Here is a 25,607-nt window from a genome sequence, read left to right on the forward strand (position 1 = left end):
GCCCAGTGTCCCCAGCTGAGCCCCCTCCACAGGTCAGGGAGTCGGGGTGGGGGGGGACGTGGTCAAGAGGAGGGAGAGGAGGTGGCCCCCCTGGGGAGGAACAAGGGGCTTCTGTCCATGCCTCCGGATGCCGGACACGTCCCCCCTGGGGAGGCACGAAGGTTCTGAGAAGGGGGTAGGCACGAGGGGAGGGCCGGCCGCCTTGGCCTCTCCCTTTCCCAGGCCTATCCTGGATGGGGGGGACAGCCACAGGGGCCAAGAGCACAGGGAGTGGCAGCTTCCTTGGGGCCACACCAGGTGGCGAATGGGGCTCAGCTGCCCGGGCAGAAGGGCCTGACTGGGGACCCGCCCTCCCTTGTGCGGCAGGTGCCGATGGACACCACGGGGTCAGGGGCTTTACGGGGGCTCCGTGTGACGAACTCAGAGGAAAGGAGGGGACACGCTGGCCCGGGGAGCCCCTGCTCACTGAGCCTGCTTCCCAAGAGGTCAGGACGCAGGGCAGCGGGGCCCGGGCACACGAGCCTTCACTCCAGCAGCCGGGCTTCTGCTTTTATTGGTCCACGCGCAGGCCCGGGGCCGCTCCTACGGCAGCTCGGGGTACGGCCACTCCCGCGACTGGAAGTAGTCCTTCAGGTCTGGGAGGCTGACCGGGGGCAAGTAGGGCCCAAGCCTCCTGCGGACCCACCACTTGCCTGCGGCGGCGTGCCGGCCCCCGGGGCGGCTGAACTTGTACCTGTAGTGCTCTCCCCGGACCCACCTGCGAGGGAGACCCCGTGTCAGGCGGCCCGTCCCGCTGCCGCCGAGCTGCCACTCCTTGGAGTGGCGCATGGACCCGGCCCAGGGACCGTGGGGGCCCAGGTGACATCTGCAAGAGGGCCCTCAGCCCCAGAGCCCGCAGGCACTGAGGACCGGCCGCGGCCGCTGGGGGCTCCCAGTGCAGGGGACCTGCACCCGCGCACTTGCAGGGGTTCCAAGCTGGCTGTGGGTGCCCCTGGAGGAGGGGCCCCGAGAGGCTGCAGGGGACAAGGGTCCCGTGCAGGAGGGGAGTCCTACCTGGGGGGCGCCCTGTTCTCGAAAGGGTTGAGGGCCAGTAGGGACAGAGCCGCGGCGTCGTTGGCCAGAAGCTTGCCTGCCAGGTGCAGGATCCACTCGTGGTGCTCGTAGGTCTGGGGCGAGAAAGGGAGAGGGTGCTGGCTCCAGGCAGAGCCGGGGACGCAGGGAGCCCTCTGGGGGGAGGCAACCCGGCCGTGGGCCCAGGGCCCTCAGCTCCCCGCCGGCTCCCCCTCAGCTGTGGTGGGGGGTTAGCCCTCCCGGCTGGTGGGCCCACGCTCGCGCCCTGCAGGTGTCTGCAGATGGCTCCTCTCAGCGGGGGGGGGGGGGGGGGGGGGGGCGGGGGGGCGCCCGGGGGCGGTCGCCTTCTCAGGGGGAGAGGTGGTGGCCTCTCAGTGTTGTCGCCTGCCGGCCCTGGGGGTCTCACGTGAGCGACAGTCTGCACAGGCAGATGGGACAGGGACAGCCCTAGCAGGCTTGTCCTGCCATGGCTGATGGTGACCCCGTGGCCCTCTGCACCCACAGACCCTTGTGCGAGGCGGTCTGGTCCGGGCGATGCGGAGACCCCCACCTGGGAGGGGCACTGCTGCCCAGAGGCAGGGCCTGTGCTGGCAGAGAACAGCAAGGGGAAGACCCAGAAGGAAGATGCGGGTTGCGGGGTGGTCACGTGAGGCAGCGACCGCACCCCACCGGCCACACTTCGGGCGTCCCCACCGCGGGGGCTGCAGCCTTGGGAACACAGCCTGGGGGGAGGACAGCAGAGGCCCTTACCTGGAAGGCCGCGAACCACATGAGCCAGTCCAGGCGGTGGTGGTAGGGGGAGATGAGGCACGGCCGCCGCCCGGGGTCCCCGGGCTTGCACTTGAACTCATAGTCCTCCCACACGGCGTCCGGCGTGCTGGCATTGAGGCTGGCCGTGCCCTGCAGGATGACCTCTGTGCGCTCCTTGGTGATGCTGTGGGGAGACCAAGGAGGGGGCTCTGGCACACGGAGGGTCGGGGGGGTCCCTCAGGGCCCCAGGTCCCGCGTGTGCGCGCAGGGGCCTGGGCAAGGAGCCGCCGCGCCCGTACCTTCCGAAGGCGCCGTACGTGTTGACGATCCTGAGAGGGTTGAAGGACGTGTTCATGACCTGCGTGGGACTCAGCAGGTTGATGACCACGGGGACACTGAGCCAGGCCACCAGGACGCCCAGGGCCACATGCACCGCCCGCCGCACCATGCAGCCTGGTGGGGGGCAGAGAGGGGGATGGTGGGCTGAGCTCTGCTCCGGGGCTCGGACCCTCAGCAGCCCCTCACTCCCAAGCCGGGACTCTGGCTAGTGGCTCTGCTGTCCACTCACCGTATCTCGGGGGGGGCCGGAGCCCTCGGGTGGCCTCCTCCTGTAGCTTCAGGACTTGGTCCTTGAGGCCACCAGGCCCGGAGGGAAACAAGAACCCCAAGGTGGCGTCATCGAAGCAGGCCACGCTGGGCACCATGGTCAGCCAGTTCAGGAAGCTCAGGTTCCCGCTGATGACAAGGACCACCTGGAGGGGACCGGGCAGTGTCTGAGCCCAGGCCCACAGGGGACGCTGTGGAGGAGGGGCGGCTGCCGTGCTGGTGTGGGGGTACGTTTGGAGGGCTGGGCCCCGCGCGTGTCCACGCCTCAGCTGATTGGAGGCGGTTCTTACTAGAGCCCTCGTGGGCCCCAACTTGTGGACACCTCGGTTCCGGCCTCTGGGGCTGCCGGACGCCCACCCACCGACCTGGGACCTGGCGGCTTTGTGGGGCCTGGGTCTGGCGTTTGAGTGTGGGGCCATCGCGATGGTGACTGTGGTGTCCTCAGTCCCGCGGGGTCCTCAGTCCTGTGGGAGGTGGACGAGGCTCTCGCGCACCCAGAAGTCAGGTGACGGGCCCTGTCCGGCCACCCTGTCCTCCACACCTAGCAGCCCCCGAGCCATGGCCCCAGTGACCATGCGTGAGGCCGGCCCGGACCTGGGCACGTGCTGGGACAGGCTTGGCTGATGTTCCCTTCTGTGTGGCTTCGTGGAGCCCGACCTCCTCCACTTTCTGGGCACAGTGAGCTGGGGCAGGCCACTGTCCCCTCAGAGGCCTGGAGCAGCCCCGGCAGGTGCTGCCACAGCGTCTGGGGTGACACGGGGTCTAGACGTCCAGCGGGCCTCCCCCGTGTCCCAGTCCCGCTGGCTCATCTGCGGACTTGGTACTAACCGGGTGGTGGCAGCGTCCCCGTGGGGCTCACCCTAGAGACAACGTAGCCTCTTGGTCTTAAGAACTAAGGTCGCAAAGTCTCTGGTCGGGGTGCGACGGCTGGGGCCGTCCTGCGTGCTCAGCCCGATGCCCGGTGAGCTGCTGGCCGGCGGGGGGCTGCGCCTGAAGCCGCCTCGCAGCCGGGCCCTCTGGAGCCTCCTCCTAGCAGCTGCGCGTGTTGTAGGCGGTTTAGTGACTTAAAAGTAACCTCTTCGGCCTGAGTGGGACACCGTCGTTGGGTACTGGAGGGCGGCGAGGGGAGGCTGCTGGGCCCATGCCCTGCCCGCGGGCACCAGGCTCTGCGAGCCCAGCCAGCCCTCAGAGGCCGTGGCCGCCGAGGGGGGCCCCTGGGAAGGAGGCGTCCGGGCGTGAAGAGGCCCCGCGGCGGCACGGGCTTGGGAGCCTGTCGGGAGCCGTGCGTCCCTGGCCACTGGGCATTCTCCGCTCCTCAGTCTCCCGGACACACGTGGGAGGTTGTGCGCCTCTGAAGCACCCAGTGCAAAGGCTTTTCCCAGATGCTGACTCTTGTGCAAACCACCATAAAATCCAGAAGCTTCCATCCCAGACAGCCCCCAACCCCCACCCTACGACCTGTGAACGGACCGCCGCCGCCTGTCACTCTGCCTGTTCCCGAACTCGGTGGGCTCCGGGCTCCGCGGCTTGTGTGCTGTGCGGCCCTGCCTCTGGGACCCCGCGTAGCCGGCCGTGGCCCGTGCGTGGCGCGTAGGTGGCCAGTGACAGCATCTCCAGAAGGAGAGGACTTTGCTTTTCGCTAGGTTCCGAGTTACCCGTCTCGAGCTGCACAACCCGTGCTGTGCCCGCATCCTGGGCAGCGCTGGCTTCCTCCGGGCTTCCGAGGACGACGACGTGCCCCGGCTGTGATGTGCCGCTGCGAGGCCGAGGGCTCTTCCTCACGAGGACTCGGTTGTGGGGCTGCAGCGGGGATCTGCCGCGTTCCAGAACCGTCCCAGGGGCGAGTCCCGGGAAGGGTGGAGGCAGCCCGAGCCCGGAGAGGAAGCCGTTAACGGCGCTCACCAGCCGCCGCCTGCGGCCCCAGGAGGAGCGAAGACGGGAGGGGGACCTGGCGAGCTGGGCAGTGGCCAGACGTGCTTCCACGGCGACTGCGAAAAATGGTGAGACCAGAACACCGCAGTCACCCCAGAGGCTGGAGGAGAAGGGCCAGAGTTCCATCTGCATGCGTGACCGAAGGGACGTATTTCTGCAACACGCGTGACCTTCAGAAGCCCACAGCCATCCACCAAGCAGAGCAGGCTGTCCCCTCGCGCGGGTGACCGGACAGGCGTGGCCCGGCGTGGGCGGGGGTGTCGAGGTCGGGCCTCCTGGCAGCCAGGCTCCCACGCGTCCTCCCCAGCGGGCCTGTCAGCACCGGGCGCTGGTCTGCTTCAGCTGTCCCCTGCAGGAGGTGACCCACGGCCGACAGCCCTGCCTCTCAGCCGGGTCCTGATCCCAGCCATCGGGGACGAATGTGAGGTCCCAGACGCCAGCCTAATGAGGGTCTGGCAGGAGGAGCCGTGCTTTCGATGGGTCGTGTCAGTTTTATGGATTACGACGGCATTTACGAGGTGTGACCTGAGATGTGTGGGTTCACGGCTCTCCCAGGATTAACTTGGAAACCCAGTGTTCTTGGTTCTGAGCCCCCAAATCGATGATTTCTCATTCTTCACCGTCTGCAACGCTAACAGCCCCCGGGCCGCAGTCTCTCCCCCAGGCGGGGCCCCAGGGCTCCTGCCAGAGCCGCTCTGTGCCACATCCCTGTGCCTCCTGCCCCGGGGGCCTGACTTCCCAACTCGTCTTCCCAGGCCGGCGGGCCCCTCCCCCTCCTCTCAGCTCCCCAGTCTCTCCTTGCTGCATGAGCAAGTGACCGGCGGGCAGGTGTCCCCGAAGCTCGGCTCTGCGTCCTCCTCTCAGGAGTCTGGGCCGCGCTCTGGCCGAGTCTGGCAGCTCTCTGCGCGCTCACGGAAAAACGTCCTTTTTGTCTGGATCCCTGTCAAGACGCTGACGGCTGGCGTTCTCAGTGCAGCTCTCGGGCCACAGGGGAAGGTGGCGGCTGCAGCTCCCTCCACTGCTCTGTGCGGCCCGAGGGCTGCGGAGACCGTGACCTTGCCTCCGGCCCCCACGGCCGGAAGCCCATGCTTGTGCCGGGTGGAGCGCTGGGCAGGTGGGGGCCTCGCACCTGCCCCTCAGAGCCCCTCTCGCGCTGCTGGCCACCAGCACGCACCTCTAGCCACGGAGGGCCTGTCTGGGCAAACCCTCAGGGCGACCCTCAGACCGCCCGGACACACGGCCACCGTCACCACTAGAAGGCCCAGCAGCGGCCTGGCCAGGGGCCAACTTCTCCAGGCGCGACGAGCCCAGCCGGCAGCCACGCTGAGACACGGCGTCACCCCCCGGCCCCTTGCGGCCGTGCTGAGAGCCCACAGCAACCCAGGCCCAAAGCCGCCGGTCTGACCGGACGCTCCTGCGGAGAGCGCTCGCTGCCCGCGCTCCCGTGTGTCGCAGCCGAGCCCCGGAAGGACCCAGTGCGGAGCAGTGGGGACCGCTGGGCCGGCAGGTACCGCTGCGCCGGCGGGTGTGTCTGAGAAACCCTGAGGGAGGGCAGACCCGCCGACCAGCCCCAGGGGCTTCCGGACAACCCTTACACAGGACACCCCAGCGGAGTGACCTGCCCGCTCACAGGGTCCCTTGTGTCCTGGGATGAAGTAGACGTTAAGACCGTGTAAGCATTTACACTGAAACACGGAGGGCGCAGGGCATGTCGCCCGTGGATGCCGGGCCTCGGACGTGAGTGGAAGGACGGCGCAGGGGGGTGTTTCCGCCGCATTGCAGGGCTGCCTTCGTGCGGGTTTGCCTGCTCACCCTCTGGAATAAAGCCCGGCCTGGGGCGCAGGCGGTCATGTAGTGTGGGCACAGCAGGTGTCGTCTGGAGGGAGAGCAACTTGCAGCCGCGGGGTCTGGCTCCCCTGAGAACGGAGCAGAGCCCCGGGGCCCTGTCTGCCCAGGAGCGGGGCCTCCCTGACCTCCGTGTGCAAACCCCCAGCGGTGAGGACGGGGACAGAGGAGAGCCCAGGGAGCCTGTCCGAGGTGCCCCGTTTCCTCCAGCATCTCTGTCCTGTCTGCGTCCCTGGAACCATCTGATCCCACACGCGGGCACACCCTTCCTGCCACTTGCGCGGAGGAGAGCCCAGCAGGCACGAACTTGGGAGTTTCTCAAGACTCCCGCAGAGCCATCGGTCGTTGGCGGGCCACCCCTGACCGTGCCCTTTCGTCCTCGAGAAGTGGAGTGAGCCCCTGCGTCCCAAAGCCACGACCCTTCTGTGCCATATCTCAGTGGCTCCAGGGGCAGGGACTTTGCATCCAGGGCGACTGGCTTCTCAAGGCTCGAGGGCTGGAAGGAGGGAGCAGTGCTGCAGCCCGACGGGGGACAGGGCCAGCGACGCTTGAGCCCAGGCATCCACGCAGACCCACGCCAGCCTCTGCCCTCCCTGGAGGCATGTAGCGGGCCTCGGCCCAGGGAAGGAACCCTCAAAGGGCAGAGCTTGATGTCGGGGAGGTCAAGGCGGCGGGCTGGCGCTGTGCCAGGAGGCACGCAGGCCAGTAGGTGCAGGGACGGCCGGGGTGCCCTCGCGTCTGCCAGCCTCGGGGTCCCAGGCACGTGGAAGCTCCCAGATGACGTGGGCGGAGACCGAGGGGAAATCCAGGCAGAGACCCCGCGAGGCCCCGCCCCGAGGAAGGCTGAGCCAGCCCTGCCTCCGAGGCTCCGTCAGACCCGGCCGGTACGGTGAGCCGGACCTGCGAGCCGGAGAGCTGCTCGGCAGGGCGGGACTCGGCACCGAGGACACGGCGTCCGCACCCTCACCCATGGCCCATGGCGGCCGGCGTCCCGTGGGGGCCTGAGGACCCGCGAGCCAAGGAGAGGGGCTCGGGAGAACAGACGGGAGGCGGGAGGAAACCTGGAACGGGTGGGTAAGCGTGTCCCAGCAGCCTCTGCGAACGAGAATGAGACGCTGTCACGAGCAGGAGAGATGCGGAAAGTGTGGAAAGAACCACACGCACTCGGAGAGCAGCGACGGGGCGGCTCCCGGACACGAGGTGAGTGGGCGCTGGGACGGCAGGGTCCGGAGGCGAGGCGCCCTCTGAGCCACAGCACGGACCGCGACGGGACGGGACGCCCGGCAGACGCACCAGGTGCCACGTCCCGGGAAGGGAGGGCGGCAGAGAAATACCGAGAGGTCACGTCCCAGAATTCTGATTTGATGACCGTGACGGACGGATCGGAGACGCCTACGACGTCACCAGGGGGGTTAGGGGCAGAGTCACACGGTGAGCGCGGGGGAGCGTGGCGGGGCCCCGCACAGCCGTGCTGCAGGAACGCGGCAGGCTCTGAACCGCGGTGGTAAAAGCGTCAGGAGGGCGGGGACTGGAGGACGCCCGCCCGCAGCCTCTCCGCAGGGTCCCTGGGGCGACTCCGGGCTGCGCGCAGGGGCACCAGGTCAGGAACGGCCCATCTGCGCGTGAATAACTCGGAACGTCTTTTTGGTTCCCTTAGGGTGTAGGCGTCCCAGGGGACACCCGTGCTCAGGGGCAACTTTGTGTCCCGGGACCCCAAGCTCTGGGCATGTGGCTCGGGAGCCAGGGGAGGCCGCTCCCTCTGGCTGTTGCCCTGGTGATGGCCCTCACCGTGACCCGTTCCTGACTCCGGCCAAAGTCACAGAGGGCGGAAGGAGCAGGACGTGGTGGGAGGCAGAGGCTGGTCTCTCTGCCCCAACCAGGAGCCACCTGCCTCTGAGCACCTGGTCCCACTAGCAGGGGCGCCCGCTCCTGTCCCTTACAGATGCTGCCCCTGCCAGGGTCCCTCCCTCAGACTCGAGGCTTTAACGTCACAAGGCGGGGGGCGTCTGGGCCTGGGCGGTTCAGCTCTCCCGTCGAGTCTCACGTGCACCTCTCCGAGTAGACAGCAGCCCCGTGGCCTCGCGGAACCGTCCGGAACAGCTGTGCAAACCCAGCGTGGGAGGAGAGGCGCATGTCCGCATCCTCAGCCCTCCCCCGGGGGGATGAGCAGAAACAACAGAGCCGGAGGTGTCCCTCGGGCTGGCGGGCGCAGGAGAAGCGCAGCCCGTCAGGACTGAGCCTAACCCCCAGGCCGTGCACTGCTCCCCACAGTGACCGGCCCCTGGCACAGCGTGGGGATCCCTGAGAGCTAAGCTGCGGCCGTGAGGCTGCGCCTTGCAGCCCCCACGCTGGAGCCCCAGACTGCCTGGGACGGCGGCAGACCAGCTGTCTGGCCATCCTCTCTGCTCCGGAGAGCCGCAGTGCTACCTGGCGAGGACTCCTGGGACGTGCCTGGACCAGGGGCTCCCCAGGTCTCTGGGGACAGAAGGCAAGTGCGTGAGCTGGTCTTCGGGAATAACGCCCAGAGCTGCGGGTCAGCAGGGTCCAGCTCGGGCCCTGCCCTGCGCTCCTGTGGCGCCCGCTGTCCACCGTTACCCACCCGGGCAGCAGCCCCCAGAGCCGGGTCAGGGCCCAACCCCGAGGCTGCTCCTGGCTGAGCCATCAACACTTGAGCCCTGGGCCCCTCCACGTGCTATGGGGACACTGGTGGCCTGGGCTGGGGTTCGGACTTGCCCCCGAGCTAGGTCCAGCTAGCCAGTCGCCGGCCTGGAGCAGGAGTCCCGCCACGTGCTCTGTGGACAAGGGCACTGAGAGGGTCCCAGGTCGGAGAGTTGAGTCTGCCCCAGGGTCGCAAACCTCCTTCACTTTTTCAAGTGACAGGACAACTGGCTTCTCCTTGGTACTCGTCACAGCCGGCCGTCAGGTTCTGGGGAGAGACAGCGGGAGGTGGACACTGCTTCCCCCAGGCCCAGGCAGGTTTAGCGCCTGGAGAGGGTCCCTAGCAGTCCGCAGCCTGGAAAAGCAGCCAAGGTGGGCAGGGGGGCTAGTGAACGCCCCACACTCCCCTCCCCAGGCAGTCGTCTGTCGCCATGGGGACCACAAAGCCACACAGAGCCCCACTCCCGGCACGGCTGTGCAGGGCCGGATCGTCCGAGTCACCTTGGAATTGGGACAGCAGGGGAGGGTCCGGCACGAGGTGGTGCCCACACTGGTGGACCCTGTCGGGCGCTCGATCCGGCCCAGAGTCGCCTTCTGCTGGCTTGGGACTGTGGGAGCACAGGGCTCGGGGTGGGCGTGGCAGGCATGCAGCCCGTGCGCCCCTGCCTACCGGGGGCGCCCTTATCGGGGGGGGGGGGCGCAGGGCTCACCGGCCCAGCCGCGGCGCTGCCCTCGAGCCAAGTCCGGCTGCCTGACGCGTGAACTGTGGCGCGCCCAGACCGCAGAGGGTTGCTCCGCAGCGGAAGTGAACGCTTCAGCCGGGAAAACGAGGACCCCTGAGCGTGCGCTGCTAAGTGAGGGCACGTCTGGAGAGCGAGTGTCCCAGGCGCCCGCAGCCACGGGACGCCCTGGAGAAGGCCGAGCTACGGTGACAGCTGGGTGTCAGGGGCTGCCCTGGGCTTGAGGCAGGGAGGGGGTCTGGGAGCACAGAAGGCTCTCGGGGCGGTGGAGGGACTCTGTGACTGACAGCTCGACGGACACCGGTCACTAGACGTGTCCGAACCCAGAGGATGCACAGCGCCGGTGACCCTGCAGCGAACTCTCGTAATCCCGCTGGTGATCAGGTGTCCGTCTGGGCTCCTGAGTCGACGTGTCACGTGACACGGATACGGGATCCTCTACCGACGTGTCACTTGACACACCGATGTGTGGACCCTGTACCGCCGTGTCACGTGACAGTGACTTCGGGACCGTCCACGCGCTGTGCTGCGTTTTTCTGCAGACCCGTGACTGTCCACAACGAGAACGTTAACTCCAACAGCGGCTGAAGCACTGGGGGGCGACGGCAGGTGGCAGGCCCGGGCTGAGCTCTGGGGCGGCCGCGGCAGCCGCGTGGGGGTGAAATTTGGGCGTGGAGTCTGTGCAGGGAGCCCTGGTTCACCTGCGGGAAGCCACGCGTGTAACCGACGAGTCAGAAACCGGACGCTGAGAATGAGGAACACGACGGAGCACGGAGATGTGAGTCCGAAGATGCCAGCTGGGACGGCTGCTCCGTTAAGGAAGCGGCTCTGCTGTCACACGCGTCCCCGTCCCCCGCATGACGTCTGCCTTCAGAAAAATGGGCGCGGCCCGACCGCCAGCCCCAGGGTCCGAGTCCCTGTCCCCTGGCAGCCCTGCCTCTGTCCTGCTTGCCGGGAGCACAGCCGGGCAGGTCACTGCCACCACCGCACGGCCTGCAGCGACGGCCACGCGTGGTGCACGCCCACGCCGGCCAGGCAGCCCCCGGGACGCACCACAGTGCGCAGGGTGACCGAAGAGGTGTTCGTCCTGGGAGGTGAACCGTGATGCGCCGCGTCGGCCACTCGGGCGCGTGACGTGACCTCACAGCGGGTGCAGAGAGAACCATGTGTTTAATTCAGTGACTAAAAATAGCACAAGGAAACCAGAAACAGATGGGACTTGGGGAAGGTGGCCCACGCCGGCATTCCCTGCTGGGGCCCTCGAGAGCACGCGGGAGGGAGCCCGGACCGCCTGAGCCGCAGGGAGCAGATGTGCAGAGCTCGACTTGCCGGCGCGCCGCTGCTCCGGGAACTGCCGCGGGCAGAGCACACGGCCGACCGGGACTGACCAGTGCAGAGGCCGGCGTGCGGGACGATGGCCGCGTCCGTGGCATTGGCACACTCGGGCAGTGCAGACGAGGACATCGTAGTTAAAGATGGCGTTTACAGTGTCCGAAAACGAGGGGCCTCGTACGAACACACCCCAGTGTGGACCAGAGCTCCTGTGCTCATCACAGCCGCCGCGGGGACCAGCCTGTGGTCGAGGACCAGAAGGCAGTCCCGTGACACTGCCGGGGCTGCCCGCCGTCAGGCCCTCGGCCGCACGACAGCCGACAGGACAAAGGTGGACACGCGGCACAGTCGGGGAGGAGGTGAAGCGAGGGGGGTCGGGGCTGGAGGGCAGGGGACGGTGAGACCCCAGGATGCACACTTAGCGTATGTCACGGCGCGTGTATGAGAAGTGGCCGTTCCTTAACAGATCGCATCCCTACGCCTGTGTCATTGCAACCGTAGCAAGAAACTGCAAAATGCCGCAGACCTAGCGATTAAGGAAGGCGCCCCCCCCCCCCCCCGAATGCCTGCTTAACCCCGCGCGTTTGCTTCTGTACCGCGCTCGGCTGTTCCTAGAGACTGGCACAGGACGTGGTTCGTGCCTTTCTACGTCCACCCGAGTGCATTCGGGGCTGTGAGATTTTGGAGCGCATGAGCCCCCTCGCAGCCTCCTGAATGTGGGGTCCGTCTGCACAACTCGCTGCTCTGGATACGACAGCGGTACCACGGGAATCACGCCGCCTGGACACGGGCCTCCCTTCACACACACGCCCCCCGCAGCCTTATCTGTTACCACAAAGACTTGGAAACACCCGGAAATTCCACCGATGGGACAACAGATCAGCCAACTACGGGACACAGTGGGGGGGGGGGGGCGCAGCCCGAGGTCCCTCCCCGGCCCGCGGCCCTCCCCGTGGGCAGGCGAGGCGGGGCACATGCTTCCCAGAACGCTCACTCTCCGTGCCTTCCCCTGCGAGCTGTCCCCCCCGCAAGGACAGTGGCTAGGACGGAGCAGTCGGAATCCCAGTTCTGGACACTCTGTCTCCAAAGCTAAGGACGACCTCCAGGTCAGCGGCCTGAATTTAATTACAAGGAAACAGGATGCCTGGGTGGCTCAGTTGTTAGGTGTCTGCATTCCACTTGGGTCATGATCCCGGGGTCCTGGGATCGAGTCCCATGTCGGGCTCCCTGCTCAGCGGGACGCCTGCTTCTGCCTCTTCCCCGCCCCCGTTCGTTCTACGGGGCTGGACGGCTAACCCAGGAGAGGGATGACCCCGTGGGAGGACGCCCCTAGAACCCACCACGGACGGCTTCCCGGACGCAAGGGAGGAGCACGTCCTGGGCCACCTGCCTGTCCTCCCAGCGGAGACTCCTCTCGGGGACACAGCTACAGGGATGACACAGGTGTGGGCTCACCTGGAACAGGATCTGTAAGGCCCCGTGGAGGGTACACATTCGCCGTCCGAGGAAGAGGAAGAAAGGCACCACGAGCTCGAGGAAGTGGTTGCTGAGTGTCTCGAAGCGGTGGACCCACCATGGGGACTGGTGCAGGAAGTAGGCCACAGGGTTGGGCACTGGCTGCGTCTGGGGGACGGAAGGAGGCCCGTGAGCCAAGCCTGGAGCTCCACCCCACAGGGGCCCTCTGCCCCCCCCCCCCGCCCCCCCCCCCCCCCCCCCCCGTGCCCACCGGCTGTCTCAGGAGAGTGTCCTCCTGGCTGGGAAAGGTTCAGGGGAGACCAGTCCCACGGACCTTTCTCCGGCAGCTCAGATGCCTGTGGCCAAGATGCCAGACCTGGAACCGAGTGTCTCAGCCTTAGGGTGTGAATCGTGGGCGCCCTCCCCTGCCTGGTCTCCTTTAATTCTGATGCCAACCCTGGGGGGCACCCTGAGTGTCCCGGGGACCCAGGAGGAAAGGGATGGGCACTAGGGAACCCAGGTTTCAGGTCCGCGCTCACATGCGGGGATTTCCGCTTGGAGGCCGGTGGAAGCTGGCGGTTCCGGCCGCGTGTGTGTTCCTGGGAACAGGCCCCAGGCATGTGTGAGGGGGCGGGGGGGAGCGTCCCGGGAGGCCTGCATGTTGACTCAGCCGTGGTGCTGGCCGCCCCAGGACCCAGCTGACAGGCCCTGTGCCTCTGACCTCCGTGGCCCGGTCTTCCCCCAGACCCCTGGCGGCAGCTGAGGCTGGGAGCCTCCCACCCAAGCCGGATGCCTGGGTGGGGACACGCGGCCATCCGTGAGAAGGCCACCACCCAGAGCGCTCCGGTTCCGGGAGCCGCGTGCGGCCCGGTTCACCCGCCGTCCCCACCCAGGTCTGGGACCCAGGGCGTCCAAAACCAGGTGTTGGGGGAGCCCAGCCCAGGTGAGTGGCCTTGTTCCTCTTCTTGCCACTATGGTCCTGAGCACAAGTCCCTCGTGTGCCCCATTCTCCCTCCCGGGGACGTCTGTCCACGCCTGCCCAGCGTGGCCATCACGTCGCCATCTGAGTGAGGGGAGTGCCGGGGCCGCAGAGACAACGGGCAACGGCGGTTGGGCTGACCTGGGTCCAGTTTTGAAACTCAAACGTGTTTCTGGTATGAAACGACGTCTACTCGTACAGGTGGTGCAGCCCCTGCCGCTGCCCCTGGCGTCCCGCGCTGGCCCCACCCGGCTGCAGGCTCTCCTACCCCTACCCTAGGCGTGTCCCCTCCGCCCCCGGACACTAGGAGGTGCCCGTGCCACGGGTCCAGGTGCGCAGGCCCGGTGCTGCCCCCGGGGCACGGAGCCTCCTGCCTGGACACGCGGGGCGGCGGGATCAGGTAAGAGGCTGTGGGAGGAAGTCGCGCCAACGGCAGCCCTCGGCTGACGGCTCCCGCCCGCCACTCAGGGCCGGAGATGGCCCCGGGAAGGACGGCAGGCGGGCAAGGGCCACTGTCCCGTCCAGGTCGTTCCCTTGCTCGCTTTTCATTCGGACACAGTTTCTGACTTAGAGGAGAGTCAGAAGAGCAAAACCCGCGGATGGCGCGCTTCCCCCCACGCTCTCCTGCTTCCCAGGCGCGGCGGCAAGCGGGCGGCTCGGCCCCGCGGCACCTGAGCGTACAGGGTGCGCACTCCCGTGGCTCGGCGAGCACAACCGCGACGGGCCGTTGCGCCCGTGGGCCTGACTGGTGTAAGGGCGGCCCCACGCCATGTCGCCAGCCTCTCCTCTGGACGTCCGGACACAGCCCGGCTCGTGTGCCCCGTGTCCCTCAGGGCGGGTCTGGGGCACATGCTCTTGGCAGGAGGCCCGCAGGGGTGACAGGGCTGTCCCAGCGGACCCAGGGTGGCATGGGGGTTTGTGCCTGGACTTCTCGGTTGAGGGGTGTCTGTCGGGCCCCGCCCGGCACGGTGAGGCAGGCAACGGCCTCCTGTGTTCCAGCATCCTGGGACGGTTTTCGCCAGAATCTGGGGTTCCCTTGGCCACCGAGTGGTGACTTCCGGGGCCACTGTTCCTTCTGCCTCTGTGAGCTGGCTTTCCGCCGCAAGGTCCAGTGTGCCTCCAGCCTGTTTATCAGCACTGTGGCCCCGCGGGCTTTCTTTACGGCCACTTCTGACGTGTCCACAGCCCTTCCAGACACTCCCTACTTTCTGGCCCTAAAGACGCTCCAGGGTCCTCAGAACCCCTTGCTGCTGCCGCCCCCCCGGTGCCCCTCTTTTCCCCAAGGAGCCCTGGTCCCTGGGAGGGCAGGCTGGGAGCAGGCACCCAGCCTGGGCGTGGGGGTCACTGTCTCTGGGCTCCTCCGTGGAAGAGGTAGAGAAAAAGGCGAGCGACCGCGTCTCCACTGCCGCACCCACGCCGTCTCGCTCACAGGGCTGTGCGTCCCCCCGCGTTCTGAGCGGATTTCTGCAGCACAGGGAGGCAGACCGCTCTCTCCCCGTCTACCCCAGGGGCTCTCGGCCAGTGACCCCTGTTCCCACCTGTGAGCATGGAGGGCCCACCTGCCACGCGGCCTCTGAGCCCTGTCTGTTCCCTCCTGAGGCTTTTGCCACACCGAGTCCCCAGCCGAGCAACCCAGGAACGACGTGTGGCCGACACTTAGTGGATGGGACACGTGGCGGCCACTGCTCGTGGGTGGGTAAGTGCAGTGCGTGTCCCTGTGACGCAGCCTTCCCGTTCATTGTCCCACAGGGTCTCCAGACAGGCAGCCGCATGTGCTCTGCCCTCCAGCGCGGACGGTCCACGAACGGCCGAAAAGGACAAGGTCTTGGTGCCAGTTCCGCGGAGTCTTTGGCTGGCTGGCTTCTGAAAAGCGCTCGAGGCACAGGACTGTCCAGGCCGCCGTGGTGACAGGATGCACACGAGAGGGGACGAGCACAGACGCAGGGAGAGGACGTGTGTCCCTTTGCCTTAGGAGCAGTCACCGCCCCAGAAGTGCCCACACCACGGGGTCCCATCTGCGTCTGAAGGTGTGGGGCCGCCCGCACCCAGGCAGGGCCCCAGCGACGGCCGACCTTCCAGGACCCCTCCAGGACGGCGGGCCTGGCTGAGGGTAGGCGCGTGTAAAGAAACAAACGGGGCTCGCGGCGCTTGCTTGCAGCCTGGGGAGGGAAGCCACGCTCTTCGCTGAATTCGGGAGACGGTGCCTGCGGCCCCTCCGGCGACTGTTCCTCCCCACCGAGGGCGCTGGCCGGGGCGCGGGCGGCCACGGGGCAGAGCGCACGACTCGGCTTCAGCGTTTGCCAGAGGAGCTACACCGTCGGGGCAGGGAGTGCGGCTGAGCGGCCCCTGGGCACCGGCCCCACCTTTGGGCAGCGAGGCTCCGTCCACCAGGGCGGGCTCGCTGCGTCCGCTGCAGGCTGGCCCCTGGGACCGGGGATGAGGAGGGGACCCGGCTGGCGGTGCACCTGCCGCAGCCTCCGGGTCATGCCTGCAGAGGCAGGAGCCTGGACGGAGAGCACTGCGGGGGCAGGTCAGGGTTCACAGGAGAAGGGCTCCAGCCCAAACGTATCCTCTGTGGGGCAGCGGCTGCCCGTTCTGGTCAGCACACGCCTGGGGGCTGCTGAGAAGCCTTGCCCGGCGGAAGTGTCCCCCACCGGCACAGCCAGGGAGCAGCTGCACGGCCGGGGGAGCGGCGGGGCCGGGGTCGCCAGGTGTGAGCCCAGAGCAGCCGGGCACCCCCCGTGCTGTGGAAATGCCAGCCGGTGCCTGGGGACGGACGCTAGCCGCGGCATGGAATTCCTTCCAGGGACGCTCCGTCTTCCAGCACCTGCACTGCCCGTGCAGGGACTGGGCTCCTCTTGTGGGTTTACGGTCTGCTGGGCGGGGGGGCGTCGGCTCTACCTGCCCTCTCTGCACGGCCGGGGAGGGTCCCGAGGCCTCCCTGCTCCTGCAAGCCCAGGACAGTTTTATTTTTGTTTGCACTGAAGCTGGGAAAACCCCACTGTGTCGTAGAATCTGGCTGTAAACCCTGGAGACGGCGTCTGGAACATCACATCCCATAAAGCGGGGGAAGGGGTGCCCAGTGCTGCCTCCGGCAGGAAGCTCGGCCACGCTCACCCCTGCGGCCAAGTGGCCCGAGTGCCGTGCAGCCTGGATGTTGGCGGCCAGCCAGCCCCGACCCCGGGAACACTTGACAGCTGGTTCCCTTAAGAAGAGACACTTTTAAAAAAAGAAAAACACGAAGGGTGATAAAAACAGTCGTAGGGTTTGGGGAAAGCGACGTTCCTCCACGCTTTTCCAACACCTTCCCTTCCAGGCCTCCGTGGTGAGTCCGAGAGAGACAGAAATGGCTTTTTCAGCCATTTTCCCATCTCGGGGACTGTAAATTACGTGTCTGAGGCTTCAGTCAGGAAGGGCATGTGCGTACTTCTTGTCTGAAGAACAAATTTCTGAAAATCCTCAAGCCGTCCACAGTCTGTTCCATCAGAAGCCTGAGTCGCGAGCCCTCCGCCTGCCCAGGACCCCGTCCCTCGCAGAGCCCAGGACTGAGGTGTCCCCAGAAAGGCCGCTGGGAAGTCTTAGTCCCCATATGTTTGTGGGGGGGGCCTCCCCCGTACACCAGAGGCGTCCGCCTGCTGGTGGTCCCCAGACGGCAGGAGGGGGACCGCTGGCACCTGGCCGGTGAGGGTCTCAGGATAAAACCCGGAGACGGACGGGGTTTGCGCACAGCTGCGGCTGCCTCCCCACGGGTCTCGGAACGGGTGGGGCCCCCATGTCAGGGCTGAAGGCTCCGTCCTGAGTGAGGCCGCTGCCCCTGCCCACCCAGACGATGGGTGATGGAGGAGGAGGAGCAAGTAGCGAACGTGACGTGGCGCCCCGGGCCCACGGGACAGGAGCAGTCACAGCGCCGTGGGGCAAGACTGGACACTGGGGTGAGCTGCGGTGGCACCCCCGAGAGCTGCCGCCCACCACCCCCCCTGCGGGGGCACTTCCCGCCCGACCGTGGGGAGAGGCTGGGTGGCCGTCTGCCCCGCGAGCTGTGCCTGTCGTGCGCCGCCCCGGCAGGCAGGAGAGAGGCAGCGAGCCCGCACGCGAGCAACGTGAGGGGCGTCCAGCAGGCGCTGGGGGCACGGCGGGCCGGGTCCGGGGGGCACGGAGCGGCAGCCCTGGAAGTGGCCGGTCCGTGGACAAACACCGGAGCGCCGCGGCACGCGGTTTCTGGGATGGGAACTGTGCGACCACAGCCACGGGGGGCCGGGAGGCAGAGTGGAAGAGCATCGCGGCCATGACCCTGCCAGTCCCCATGGCTCACAGGAGCAGCGCGTCACTCACAGGTACGCGGGGACGCACCCGAGACGGGCCGTGAACCCGGACGTCCGCGCTCGCGAGCCGACGGAAGCCAAGGAACCGTGGCGAGAACGGAGTGACCCGAGAGAAGCCGCGGCCATGCGGGAGGACGGACGGGAGAAGGAGCCAGTGACGGTGTCGGAAACCAGGTCGAAGCACAGCTTGGTGCGGCCCAAACGCACCGCGAGGCAGAACCCGGGGCTGCCCGGGCGGCTCGTCGTGACCTCAGAGTCCTGGGATCGAGCCCCGCGGCCGGCTCCCTGCTCCGCTGCCCCTCCCCCTGCCTGTGCGCCCTCTTGCCCACTCTCTCTCTCACTAATAAAATCTTAAAAAAAAAAAAAAAAAAGGCTGAATTTGTCACACCCCCTAAGACAAGACCCGGCGCAGTGGCCCGTGAGACGCACACTTTGGAGGGGAGGGCGTGCGGGGGCGGCCGTCAGACCTCGGAAGCACGGAGACCAGGGACAGAAGGTGGTTTCTTAAGGCCACCGGGGATCACCAGGAGGCCCCCAGGGCACCCACACTTAGGCACCTCCTACCAGAGCGTCTAGACACCGCGCGGGCAGCAGACAGCACAGCTGGGGCCCACGCGCTCACAGTTCCTGCTGCACGTTTCAGGCCCTTATCTCAACCGTACCAGGACGCGCGGACAGCAGCGCGGGGGGCCGGGAGGTGCCGAGCCCGCAGCCCAACTTCGAGAGCAGTCACGCGGCGCGGGACGTTCCTGTGGTCGGCTCAAAGGCAGCGCTCACGGAGGCCACGCTCCGGGCCACGACACAGGTCTGAGTGGACACGCGCTGCCTCTGAAAGCGGTGAACTAAACCAGAAAGCGGTAACCGAAAACCACGTGCAAAGCGCCCACCTGTTTGGGCGCTCGGTCATGCCGACGGACCAGCCTCCCCGAGCGCGCGCTCCAGTACACGGGCCGTGAATCTGACCACGACCTCGGGGTTGCTACTCAAGTGGGGGAAACTGAGGCCGTGAGGTCGCTTCCTTAGGAGCATGTGAGCCAGTGTGGCCGTGGGAGGGCGGGCAGCACGGGTCTGTACAAAGAGCAGGAGTGACATGGACCTGAGCTCAAGTCTGAGTTCTTGGGAGCAGCGACTGTCACTGACCCTGACGCTCTGTCCCTGCATCTCATAGACTTGGCCTTGGTCTGGCAGGGCTTGCCCTTCCCGGTGACCCCAGGGCGTGGGCTGCACCAGGAGCCCACGCCAGACTGCGTTCTCCTCCGGGCCCCAGCCTTGACCCACCCAGTCCCCAGGACACACACAAAAACATACTCTTCCTGTAACATCAGTAAAACCGCCAGGGCACAGAGCACAGAGGGCCCCAGCCCCGCCGCTGGAGGTAACCGAGTCACAGCTTCCGCCCAGTGAATGTGCACAGCTTTCACGGTAACGTCAACCTTGATTCCAATTACTTCCAGGTTACCAGACCCTCCCCCGGTTATGGGACAAAACAGCTGTGACCGTGTCCCGGGGTCGCAGTTAAAAGTCGGACTCACCAGCCGGAGAGACATAGAGAAGCCTCCGGTGCTGGGGCTGGTGTGGGAACGTGAGAGGAAGGTTCCGCTGTGCTTGGTGGGGGCCGCGGCTCAGCAGCCCCAGCTGTGCCCTCGGCTGCACCCAAGGCCACGGGCATAGCACACAGGGCGTTGGCTCTGGAACCAAGGGAGGGACTCACGGGCCCTTGGGCAGGAGGGGAGGGGAGTCTGGTGGGACGGGGCGAGATCTCCAGTCTGATCTCCCCGCCAAACACCCCTGTGGGACGTCCCTGCTGCCCGGCTGGGTAACAGGTGACACGGCCGCAGACGCACCCAGGACTCAGGAGGCAGCAGCCCTGACACACCAAGGACTGAAAAGCCACAGGAGGTGTGGGGCGGTCCCAGCAGCGTTTACAGGACAGCCGCTGCGTCGCCGTGAGTGGGAGACAGGGAGCAAGTGTCCCATCTGACAGGTGGCGCTCCAGGCACCGACAAGGGGCAGAGGACACCGTGACAGGCATTCGCCGTGTCCACGGGCGAGTGGATGAGGTCGCTCTGACCCAAGCGCCTTCAGGTTAATTCATTCACGGGGAGACACGGTCCCAGCCCCCCACAAACATGTGAGTGGGCAGCAGGGACAGGAATGTCTGGAGGAGCTTGGACCTGGGTGGGGTCCCAGGGAGTGGGGGGCGGGGATGACAACTGCCTAAAGCTGGGGGTTGAGGTGGGGGAGGGGACCATGGGCCTCTGAGGACAGCAGGACTTGCACCTCCCCCACGTCCATGTGCCCTGATTTGGGGGGCAGGGCATGTGGCAGAGCAGCTCCCCACTGTGCACTCCTGCTGGAGGCGTGTGTGGCAGCCCTGATGCCAGGAGCGGGGGGTACCTGGGCAGGACCACACGCAGCGGTGGAGGGACCAGTGCCCACAGCCAGAATGGACCCCTGGACCACAGCCGCGGGGGCCAGGAGCCCCCCGCCAGCCCAGCACACGGGACGTCCTGCAAGCCCCCGTGTGACCGGTCCGTGCCCTGACGAGAGCAAGCGGGAGGGGCCTCCGTGACTGAGCTGTGGCCTCCGAGAGGCTTGCGCCTGTGATGTGGGGGCCAGTGCCCCTGGACGGGGCGGGCGGGGACAAGGAGCTGGGTCCGCGGCCGCCGTGCAGCTCACCTCATAGTGGAAGTCCATGCACGTGAGGTCCCGCCAGCACCGGTCCCCCCGGATCTTGATCAGGCCCTGCCAAGGCAAGACAGACAGAAGCGTGAGCCACTCCCGAAGCTGCCAGTGGTCCCAGGGGGTGCAGACTGGCCGCAGGTGCAACCCAAGAGGCTTCAGGGGAGCGGCGGGAGGGCGTCTCCTGCCTGAGATGCGTAACCGGAGAGACGGAAGCGGCTGCAGCAACAGCACAGCCTGGCCCTCGACGGCCAAGTCGAACGTGCGCGCGACGCGTGCAGCTACCGGCTTCCTCGGGTGAACGTGGCGCCCTCTGTGCTTTCCCGAAACCCCGGTTCTCGGAGCGTCGTCACAGGAACGCACTTCGGAGGCTTTGGAAGCGGACAGGCAGGCAAAGCCACGGCCGGACGGATGCCGGAGGCCGAGGGAGCCAGGAAAGGGGGCTGCGGGTCTCAGGAGGGCGGCGAGCGACTCGGAAGCTCGGGGCCTGCAGCTCCCCTCCTGGCAGCCCGAGGCTCACTTCCGCGCAGCACGCGGGGAAACCGGGTGCCCGACCCCCGAGCGTCCAGGGAACGGCTCTGCTGCTGTGGAGGAGGGTCCCCAGAATGGTCTGCGGCCGAGCTCCCCAGCACCATGCCTGCTTCCCACTTCCTGTGGGAAGTGGCATGGTGCTGGGGGCTTTAGTCCCGTGGGCAGCACAGCCTCGTGGCAATGCCGAGCTGAGTGGACGCAGACCTGGGTGCTGGCCCTGCCGCTGACATGTAAAATGGGACTTCGACGCAGGGAAGGACTGAGTGGGGACAGGATGGCCCTGTGTCAGCTCTGTGGCCGTCCAGGCAGAAGGACCACCCAGGAGTTGGGATGCGGAGCCCACAAGATGCGCTGGGGGGCAACATGGGTGCTGAGTGGGTAGCGGCATGGACACAGCAACACTCAAAGAGGCAGGGACAAGATGTGACAAGAAGTCCCAGGGACATGTGGCAGCCCCTGGGGCCTCCGAAGCCCGAGAAATGACGCTCCAGCCACGCACAGGGGCTCGGCAGGAGCTCAACATGCCGCCGCTGGCCGGATCACAGACCTACGTCCCAGAGCTCCAAGAACCCCAGCGTCCCCAGCCCTGACCACCGGCTGCTCGGACCAGGTCGTGCACTTGCTGTGCTCGGCCCCCCGCTGCCAGCCGGCCCCTCGGGGGTGCCCGTGCGCCCCCCCCCCCACAGCTACAGCCACCAGGCACCTGGGTGGTGCTATTTGGAGACTGGAGTCCTGTCCTTCCGGGAGCTGGGTTTGCTTGGGCACAGCAACGTGGGAGACACAGCCCCGGGTGCCCCTCTGTGGGACACGCGGAAGACCTGCGGTCCAGACCCAAGTGCGTCCTTCCTCCCGGGGCGGGAGAGCAGCTGCTGTCACGCGACAGCCCCGTGAGTGAGGCTCCGCTCCCCGCACCCCTCGGAATCCGAGAGTGGGTTTCTTTAGAGACTCGAACCAGGCAGAGAAGAAAAAAACAAAATAATTAAAATGTCATTCAAGTTCTAAGCTGATGCGAGACACTTAAAGATCTGAGACATTCTTCCGGGAGCAGAGAGTAATTATATCCCTCCCCGTCCGCTGACTTCTCCCTGTAGTGCACATGTCAGATTTTCCACGGATTTTTCCTTCCTGAGTGAGCGTCAAAGGAACAAAGACTTCTGTCAGCCTTTTTCAGCCCAAAATTAGTTCTGAAAAAATGGCTCAGACAAGCCAGTACCAGGCCAGACCCAGAGAGAGTCATGTGACCACAGCTGTCCACGCCTGCTCTCTGGGGAAGGGAGGGTGCGAGGTGCTGGAACATTCCAGGCTTGCTGGGGCAGCCTCAGGCCTGGGGCAGTGAGGGGGAGGCAGGAGCACGAAGGCAGCCGCCCAGGGACGTGGACGGGCCTCTCCAGATGTTCACAGGTCCGAGGACATGCTTCTGACACCCCCATTTGGACACAGGCAGCCCAAGGCCTTGGCGCAGGAAGGACCTCTGTTTCCCTGTGCTGCCGGGCCTGCGGGGGCACCAGACACGGGGAGCCGTCTGCAGCAGCCCCATCCCGCGCTCCCACGGGCAGCCCTGCCTCCTCCCTCTGCAAACAGGGGGGCTGGGCCACGCTGGGCCTTCTCCCCTCCGAGTTCCAGAAGGCTCGATGACCCTGGGCCACGCACACTAATGGGGTCATGGGCTGAGAAGGATACGCCCACTCTTCCTGCGGGCAAGCCTGGCCGTCTGGGACACCACTCGGGCTTCCCGCCATCCCTCTCCTCTGGGGGCTGAGCAGGTGCGTGGGGGACCTCTACGTCTTGGGTGCACGTGAGGGTCAGGGTCACGAGCTATTGCTCGGCACTGGGGTCCCAGGGCCGCTTGGGCTCCTCTCGGGACCGAGCCGTCCCACCGCACCCTGCCCCTTCAGTCTCCCGGCCCAGGGACAGCGGTGCAGGAGCCGCCCCGGGATCCAGCGTGCAGGGCGCAGTCAGCACGGCCGGCAGGTGCCGGGAACACGGCGTTGTGTGTGTGGGGGTGACTGACGGTGCCCTGTCGTCTCCTCCCGCCCCGGCCCGTGAGGGGCTGCCAGCAGCGGGGGGAGCTCTGCAGCCGCCCACCAGCCACGAGGCCTCGCTGCCCATTTAGGCCCAGGCTGTTCTGAGGCAGACAGGAGCCGAGGGACTGCGCATGTGGCCGTGAGCAGGGGCTGAAGCTGAGGCCAGAGGTCCCAGCACCACCGACCGTTCTTTCCAGAACCACCCCCCGAGCACCCGCGAGCTGGAGTGTGGTCCGGCCTCCCGCACGCGCTCGTGGGAAGGCCCCTCGCTTTGCTGTCCGCGCGAACACGATGAAGCAGGTCGGAGGACGGGTGCTCCTCCCAGAGCGGGGGCCCCGGGACGGGACGGCAAGGACCCGGGGACAGCCACGCGGGGTTGGCCTTCATGGGGGCATGCGACACTTACCCCATTACGTTTGACACAGTTTTCCCGGAGGAATGTGAGTCCGAGGAAGGGTCCTGACTTCTCCCCCGGTCGGAAGCTCGAGGTGGCTGGCAGCACCTCTCTTGTCCCCTCAGTGCCGCCGGGACCCAGCCCCTCAGAAGGCGGGGCACCCGGACACGGAACTGCTTCCCAGAGAGCTCCGGGTGACTCGCCCAGGGCAGCCGCCGCGCCTCCCAGGGGAAGAGCCGATGCAGGTGCGGCCCGGGGGGCTTCCCCGCCACAGCCCCTTCTCCCTCTCACAGAAGTGGGGCGAGTCTCCCCAGGGGTACGGTTTGGACACCGAGGGAGCGGACTGCTTCGGTGCGGAGCAGACACGGGGCCCACGTTCCACGTGCGCCCGGAAACACGGTCCCACTGCCAGCCAGTGTCGGAGCCTCGAGGGGCCCTGGCACAGGTGCACAGGTCGGGCTACAGAGAGAAGCGCGCCGTATGCCCCGGAGCCCGTGCCGCACACACGGCGTCTTCCGGGCGTCGGCGGTCTCCGGGCCGGGGTCCCCCAGGGCTGGGGCTGCCTTTGCCAGCAAGTCCTGTGTGGGAGAAGAAAACCCACGACTCGCTCTGAATGACGGGCTCAATGACCACGTGAAACAACACCCATCGTGAGTGTCCCGTGCGTCCCGACAACCGTGTACGGTCAGGTGTCCGTCGCCCATGCAGGATGCAGCCACGCCTCCCGCAGAACGTTCTCGGGGACCCCTTCCCAGGTGTGCCCAGGCCCTGCTGGGCGGGAGGCAGCTGCAGCCGGCACCAGCTCTGCCTGTCCCCGGACGTCCACACACGGCCTCTTATGAACGCGCCCCCAGCACCACCATTTACGCCGTGTTGCCGGACCCATGGTTGTCCCGAGGTCTGCCTGTCGTGAACAGACGTGCGGGTGTGTGCCAGCCCCCATGTGGACGCAGGCTCTCCTTTCTGCCGGCAAACCCGCAGGAGTGCAAAGCTGGCGTGCAGGGGGGCTGGCCGACCGCCCTCCCCGAGGCTGCATCCCGTCCCCGCGCCAGCATCGTGCCCCATGAGGCGCCCGCCCGTGGGATGTGCTGGTCCCAGCCCGGACTCCTCAGGTGTCCGTCCTCCACGTGTGCTTGAGCCCGGTGCCCGCCCTTCTCCCGCGCGGTGTTCCGGATGTCGGTTTTCGGTTGGGTCTGTGCACTGTTTGCCTCTCTTCTCAGTGCTGTGTTTTGATCAGAGAAATGTTAGTATCAATGAAGTATGTTTAGCAACTTTCTTTCCTAATAGTTACTGTTTTTGGTGTTCTGTCGGAGAGTCTTTGCCTACCCCAACGTAAGTGCACGTGCGTGCTCTTCGGGAACCTTTATTTCCTGGCATCTGTGTTTGTCAGCCAATCCCCAGCGTGTGACCTCAGGCCTCGGCTGGACGTGACCGATGCTGTGTGGGGTGCTGCCGCGAGGCGCTCTCCCGAGCCTTCTAGAACTTGATGGAGTTGCTTCTGCGCTTCCCTCCAGTCCATCTCGTACGAGGGTGCAGATGGACCCACGCCCGAGCGTCCTTGCTTGCAGACTCCCCACCCCTCAGCTCCGTCGGCGAAGACGGGCTTTCGTTTTCCACTGACTTGACTTGGGACCCTTGGCTGAGCGTCCGCTTGCAGGAGAGACATGGTCCATTTCTCTAGCTTAGGTCAATGCCACACTTAAGTTTTAGGTGAAGCTGTAAAACCAGGAGGTATGTCTCCCAGCTTTGTTCTTCTCCCACATGGTTTCCCCGTGTACACTTGACCGTCGGCATAGTAACTTCTCCAGAGAGCCCGCTGGCACTGTTGACAGGAACGGCCTGGAATCTGCACACGCGTGTGGACACAACACACGGCGGCTACAGTGTCTTCGTGCCTGTGAGGCCAGGTGCGTGTCCTGGGGTCGGCCGCCCATGCGCCTCGGACAGCCGCAGACAGGCTGCCTCGCGGCCCCGGTGGTGCTCGTGGCAGCTGGAGGCAGTACGTCCCGGATCTTCTCTTGGAATGATCCCTTCATGGCGCACTAAGTATGGCCGGGCTTCACGCCGACCTTGTGTCCTGCAGCCTTGCCAAGTTCACGCACTCGTTTCACGAGCTGGTTTTCAGATGCCACCGCGTTTTCTGCTTCTCTGGTCACGTGTGTGAACAACAGTGTCATTACTTTTCTTCCAAGGTTTAGGCGTTGTCTGTCTTTCTCCTGTTTTCCTGCACCACGACTTCTAACAACGCTGACTGTGGGCAAGGACAGACAGCGGCCTGGTCTGCTG

The 25,607-nt window shown here is 66.5% G+C and overlaps 1 protein-coding gene across 2 annotated transcripts in view; it reads right to left on the reverse strand.

The window, feature by feature from the left end:
* Positions 1 to 233: 233 nt before the first annotated feature.
* The window catches only part of LMF1 (lipase maturation factor 1), a 79,717-nt gene continuing 54,343 nt past the window's right edge, over positions 234 to 25,607 (reverse strand). Inside the window, exons 5-11 of one of the 2 annotated variants that reach the window (XM_032845932.1) lie at positions 20,370 to 20,435; positions 12,390 to 12,557; positions 2,390 to 2,573; positions 2,121 to 2,274; positions 1,822 to 2,005; positions 1,054 to 1,166; positions 236 to 757 (exon numbers count right to left, since the gene is read on the reverse strand). In XM_032845932.1, the coding sequence (XP_032701823.1) occupies positions 583 to 757; positions 1,054 to 1,166; positions 1,822 to 2,005; positions 2,121 to 2,274; positions 2,390 to 2,573; positions 12,390 to 12,557; positions 20,370 to 20,435 (1,044 nt within the window). In that variant the 3' untranslated portion in view covers positions 236 to 582. Of the gene's footprint in view, positions 758 to 1,053; positions 1,167 to 1,821; positions 2,006 to 2,120; positions 2,275 to 2,389; positions 2,574 to 12,389; positions 12,558 to 20,369; positions 20,436 to 25,607 lie in introns of both variants that reach the window. The other variant, XM_032845933.1, reaches the window with a different exon arrangement.

This window comes from Lontra canadensis, unplaced genomic scaffold (genome assembly GCF_010015895.1).
Source record: "Lontra canadensis isolate GAN:19392208 unplaced genomic scaffold, GSC_riverotter_1.0 scaffold171, whole genome shotgun sequence".
NCBI classification, from domain to species: Eukaryota; Metazoa; Chordata; class Mammalia; order Carnivora; family Mustelidae; genus Lontra; species Lontra canadensis.